Consider the following 5,807-nt stretch of genomic DNA (forward strand, 5'->3'; position numbering starts at 1 on the left):
AGGCTGGGGCCCAGCCCAGCCCAGCCCTGCCTTGCTGTGGGGCAGGCTGGGCCCCTCAGCCTCCATGCCGTCTCTGGAGCTGTGCAGTTGACTCCCTGCTTTTAATAGAGAGCTGGGAAGGCACATTATGGAGATGAGGGTGTTATTTGCATAACGCTAATTAGGTAATTACAAATCATTTTGCTATGAGCTGAAGCGTGTGCTGTGACATAACGTTTATTAGTCATTCCATTCAGGCCCCGCTTAGTTAAGTCATTTACTGCACTAACTACTGAAGTTGGCAATAAAAGGTAAATGCTGGTGCTTGGGTGCAAAGCTGAGGCAAGGCACCCCATGGAAATCTGAGGCCCGTGCACCCGCTCAGTGCAGCCCGTGGCATAGGCTGGGCGGGGCGGGCGGCCCACCCCCAGCAGCCCAAGAGCAGTAGCCAGAGGGGGAGACCACATTTTAAGCCTTGGTTTTCAGCGGGCTTTCGGTTGTTTTGGCACCATTTTCTTAGGCCCAACAGGCCTGAGGTGCTTTCACACATTTTCGCTGTCCCCCATCTGCTCTGCCACCCAGCGCAGAGGTGCCTGTGCTCTGACACCCTCCCTGGACACCCACCAGGCAGCCTGCGTTTGTAGGGATGCTAATGCTGCCGTTTGCATTCCAGCCTCCAAGTGCCTGCCGGTCTGAGCAACCCTTGGGGCTCACCAAAAGTATCTTCCCTGAAGACCGAAAGTCAGGACTGTCGCCACGTGTTTCACAGCCACAGAAGTGCTTTGGTGTTGAGGCTGTACCTTCTGGGGTTGCTTGCGGGGCGCAGATGCCAGCGCTGTGCAGAGGAGCGGCTGAGGTGTCTGGCAAACAGGTCGCCTGGCTCTGCCCTGCGGGCATTTTGCCCTGCGTGTGTCCCTGCGGCCATCCACCAGCCTCATGGAAGCAGCTCTGCGTGGCCACCAGCTTCCCAGGTTTGGGAGCCGGAGGCCACCAGCTCCGCAGGGCACTGAAAGGTGCCGGAGCTGAGAATGGCATCAGTCTTGCCTCCTCCATGGCTCCTGCCCAGGTCTCTGTGACTTGATGCTTCTCTAAGGGAAAGCAGCAGCTGTGCCCTGTCGTGTGGGTCCGTGGAACGCCCAGGCACTGAGGGCTTCCCGGGCACGATCCCTGCCCTGCTGCGCTCCGCAGCTGGCGAGGCTGCCCTTCTGGATGGCACAGGGCTGTGAAGAGCTGTCTTTGAGCCCACCACAAGGGCCCTCCTCGCATCTCCTGACGCAGTGTGCGGGGCCCTGTCCCTCTGAAGCCACTCATCAGCAGGCACCCAGCACTCTGTGGGCCTTTGGGGGGCTGATGGGGCTGTCTGTGGGCACCAACTCTGCGGAGGAGCTGATTTCACCGCTCTGCCGGGTCAGCAGCTTTCTCCGAGGGTGGGACACACAGGGCATGGAGAGCAGGGTGCAAGCAGCTTCCAGGAGCATGCTGCTGGGGTTCCCCAGCCCAGGATGGTGGGGGAACGAGGCCGCAGATGTTCGTGTGCGGGAGGAAGGGCGAGCCCATGCTGGTGGAGCTGGCGCACAGGGAGCTGCGCGAGCAGCAGGAGGGACGGGCTGGCACAGAGCTCTGGTTCCTCCCTGCAGGCGCTCTGTGCCTGTGCTCCCCTGCCCCAGCCTCCTGGGGACCACTGCTGCCAGCGGCGCTGCCCACGTGTGGGCACAGCGATGGCCCGCGGGGGGCTGTCTGTGTGATCATGCTCTGCGAGGCCGGCAGCCACCCTCCTTCCCTGACCCACGTCCTGGCACACCTTTCTTTTCCAGAACCAGATGAGCCATTTGAGTTCATTATCGTGTCCCTGACGGGCCAGACGTGGCTCTTTGAGGCCTCAACGTCAGAGGAGCGAGAGCTTTGGGTCCAGGCTATCGAGAGCCAGATCCTGGCCAGCCTGCAGGGCTGTGAGAGCAGCAAAAATAAGGTAAGAGGCCTCAGCTGAGTTCTGCTTTGTTCCCTCCTCTCTGGCATCTGTCCTTTGCTGAATCCGTCCCTATCCCAGGCTTCCTGCGCTGCCCAGGCCGGATCCCACCCTGATCCCTCTGCTCCCAGTCAGGGTTGAGGCCTATCCCTGGGACTGTGCTGCTCCCCTTGAGGTTTCGCATCACCTCTTTGAGCTCCCTGTCCTCCCCGCCCCAGCCTGGCCCCGGCTCCACGGAGCTCTGCATCCCACCGGGGCTGGATCCTGCACTGTCTGCTCCCCCCGTGGACAGCTCTGCCTTTTCGCTCCCCCTCCTGGCCCACTACACCCTACTCCTCCGGCACACTCCCAGCTGTGAATTGGTGTTCCCTCCAGACCCTGCTCTCCTGGAGAGAGAGCTCCTGGGGACCCCCGTGCTGGGCACCCTCCTGCAGCACAGCCTGCGGGGTGCCTGCTGGAGCAAGGTGCTGGCAGCTGCCTGGTGGGCTCTTGGGGTGGTGGCGAGAGAACGCACGGTAGGGCAGCTGGCCTTGAATAAACGGGGTTCCCGTGTATTTTGCTGCAGGCTCGGCTGGGCAGCCAGAGTGATGCACAGGCCATGCAGGCCGTCCGCACCGCACGTGGGAACAGCTTCTGTGTGGACTGCGACGCACCGAGTAAGAAATGCTGCACCGGGAGGAGGGGCTGCTTAGCCGGGGAGGGGATGGGGGCTCCACCCCTGCCACCTCCCCTCTTACCCAAAGAGACCCACTCTGTGCGGCTGTCCCATCCTTTCCTGCAGTGGACCCGTTCTTCAGGGATGGGGCACTGACCCACTTGCCCTGCTGATCTGTGACCCCTTCCTGACCAGCCTGGGGTCCTTGCCTCTCTGTGCAGCTGGGACACAGGTGCAGGTGCCTGCAGATATGGGCAGATCATAGGGACAGGCTGGTGAGTCCATGCTGATATTAACTCTTCCCCCACTGATCTTTGCACCCTCAGATCCGGATTGGGCAAGTCTGAACCTGGGATCCCTCATGTGCATTGAGTGCTCCGGGATCCATCGCAACCTGGGCACCCACCTGTCCCGTGTGCGCTCCTTGGACCTGGATGACTGGCCTAGCGAGCTTCTCATGGTCATGACAGCCATCGGCAATGCCCTGGCCAACGCTGTCTGGGAAGGAGCAGTGGAAGGCTACCCCAAGCCTACCCCTGAGAGCGGTCGGTAAGAGATGCTTCTCAGACAACCACACCAGGAGGCTTGAGGGCACCACAGGAGGTTGGGAGCAGCCATCCAGTCAAACAAGAGAGAGGGCAGGAATCCTTGAGGTACTGCAGTGTTTGGGGTCCTGCCTGCTCTCTGGGCACTGGAGGCCCCCTCCCATTGTCCTGGTGGGCCAGCAGGGCTTCATGGCCAGCCGTGACCATGCAGTGACTGCTGGATCTATGGCTGGCTGCAAAGCAGAAGGGGTTAACAGAGATGGCTTGGCAGCGTTGTGTGGGTCTCAAGGGTGCGTCCCTTTCAGGCCCTTGTCTGTCCCTATCGGAGCGACTCTCCTGTCACTCATCCCAACAAGAGCCCATTCTGCGGCTTATCAACGGATAAGGAGCGGGTCAGGGGGCGGCTGGAGTGAGCATGCTCCGCGCAGGGCATTGATGGCCGCCCGCCAGATGCAGATGGATAGAATGGCAGCAGATAGCAGCGGTACGGCACACATCGATCCGCCTGGCCCCACAGCCCCAGGCGGGATGGACGCTGCCGCAGCCTTTGTTTGCACCAGGCGAGACGGCAGCAGTGATAACGTGCCTCCCGTGGCACTGGGCTGTCGTGTGCAGCAGCTAACCTTTTCTTGCTGCTGGCCATAGCTCACCCGCGAGCACGGGACAGAGACGGTCCCCGTGCTGCCACGTAACAGGCACGCAGGGGAGTGTAGGAACACTGGCACAGAGGTCCGGGTGTCTCTTTGCCTGGTGACAGGTGCGAGGTCTGGGTGCGGGAGGCTGCTGCTGTACATCATGAACGTAAGCGCACCGTGCACATAGGGCACTCTAAGGAGGAGCGGTGAGACAAGTGTTTGTCGGGCATGTGTCCGGAGCAGCGTGACGGAGCCCCAGGGACAGCCATGTGTGGGGTGGGCTCAGCAGGGCAGGTGTCTGCAGCAGGGGCTATGCAAGGCATGCCTGTATGTGACGAACGCTCACTGCTAACGGGGTGCATTTAGGGTGGCAGCAGTGGTATGGGCGCCCAGGTGGGTTGGCCCACCTGTGACAGTGTCCCGTCCGGCAGGGAGGAGAAGGAGCGCTGGATCCGGGCCAAGTATGAGCAGAAGCTCTTCCTAGCTCCGCTGCCCCAGTCAGACATCCCACTGGGGCAGCAGCTGCTGCGGGCCGTGGTGGAGGATGACCTGCGCCTCGTGGTGACGCTCCTGGCCCATGGCACCAAGGAGGAAGTGAATGAGACCTACGGGGATGGAGATGGGCGCACAGCACTGCATCTCTCCTGCGCCATGGCCAATGTAGTCTTCACACAGCTGCTCATCTGGGTAAGATGGGACCTTGCAGCCTCCACCACAGCACTTGTGGCCCTGTCCCAGTGCTTTCGCACTGCAGCACCTCCTTGCTCCCAGGTCTTGGGACACCCTTCGTCCATTCCCCTCCTGCGCATTCCCCCACGTGCCCACTGGCACTGCCCTGCCCACACTCCCGTGTTCCTCTCCCTGCCCACCCCAATGCCACAGAGCCCCTCTGCCTCTGCTGGTGCTCTTGCTGTGCCACCCCCGTGCCAGTGCCACATGGTGCCTGGGTGCCGCTGACTGGCTGCTCTCTCTCCTGCACAGTACGGGGTGGACGTGAAGAGCCGGGATGCTCGAGGCCTGACCCCGCTGGCCTACGCCCGGCGAGCTGGCAGCCAGGAGTGCATCGACATCCTGCTGCAGCATGGATGCCCCAGCGACAGCGCCGTCACCACGCTGACCCCCAGCCTGCCCCGCCGCAACACCAACGCCAACAACAATGCCTGCACCGTGGTGCCAGCTGAGCTTGGCTCCAGCCCCAGCGCTGTCTAGCTCCTCGTGGGCCCTCCATTTACCGCACGGCTGCCTTCCAGCCCTGCCAGGGGACCAAGGCCACAGGAGTGGGTCTGAGAGCAGCACAGCTGGGCCACCCGCTGTGCTCGCCCCCCACCGGGACCCCTGTTCTCCGGGGAGCCAGCATCCTGCTCCTCTGTGCTGGTTCCTGTGGACTCTCCCCATGCAGCTGGCCAGGGAGGGGGCTGTGCAGGCCCAGCGCTGTCAGCTTGCAGAGGGGCTCCCTCATAGTCACTGGGATGGGGGGCTCCAGTACATCCCATTCTCATAACTGGTACAGGGGGAGGGAGGCAGTTTCTCTGTGCCCCCCACCGCACACACATGTAGATAATGCAGGGGCTGGAGGCAGCTGCGGTGCGTGGCCCTCCCCTGCACAGCTGGTGCTGGGGAGGGCTATTGCTGCACCCACTCTCCCAAACAGTAGGGCAGTTTGGGCACTTCCCTCCTGCCCTCCCTCCCATACTGGCCTTGCTGTGCACTCCTGGTGCTGTGGGGAGGTGGGGGGCAGCAGGAGGTGCCCATTTCTCCACTGCACCCCCGTGCTTCTCTCTGCTTCTGGCCAAAGGATCCAGTTGCCGGTACCGCTCTCCACGTGCTGATGCAAAGGGAGCATCTCTCCCATGCAGCCCCTGGACAAAGGCCTCTCCGGCCTCCCTGGTGACCTAGAGGGGGAAGAGGCTAGTCACCCCAGGATCCCCAGCTGTGTCTGTCTGTCTGTAGAGTCACTGTCCTTCCAGGTTCAAGCCCCAAAGCCATTCATGGTGCCTCCATGAGACCATCCCCACTGGCTCCCGCTG

The 5,807-nt window shown here is 62.2% G+C and overlaps 1 protein-coding gene across 1 annotated transcript; it reads left to right on the forward strand.

The window, feature by feature from the left end:
- The first annotated feature begins 1,504 nt into the window (after positions 1–1,504).
- Positions 1,505–4,989, forward strand: LOC104624174 (arf-GAP with GTPase, ANK repeat and PH domain-containing protein 3-like). The gene is made up of 5 exons (XM_010291467.1): positions 1,505–1,948; positions 2,511–2,601; positions 2,927–3,149; positions 4,212–4,467; positions 4,762–4,989. Exons 1-5 carry the CDS (start codon positions 1,505–1,507, stop codon positions 4,987–4,989), a joined length of 1,242 nt encoding a protein of 413 aa, XP_010289769.1.
- Positions 4,990–5,807: the final 818 nt, after the last annotated feature.

The sequence above is a fragment of the Phaethon lepturus genome, unplaced genomic scaffold (genome assembly GCF_000687285.1).
Source record: "Phaethon lepturus isolate BGI_N335 unplaced genomic scaffold, ASM68728v1 scaffold35357, whole genome shotgun sequence".
In the NCBI taxonomy this organism is placed as follows: Eukaryota; Metazoa; Chordata; class Aves; order Phaethontiformes; family Phaethontidae; genus Phaethon; species Phaethon lepturus.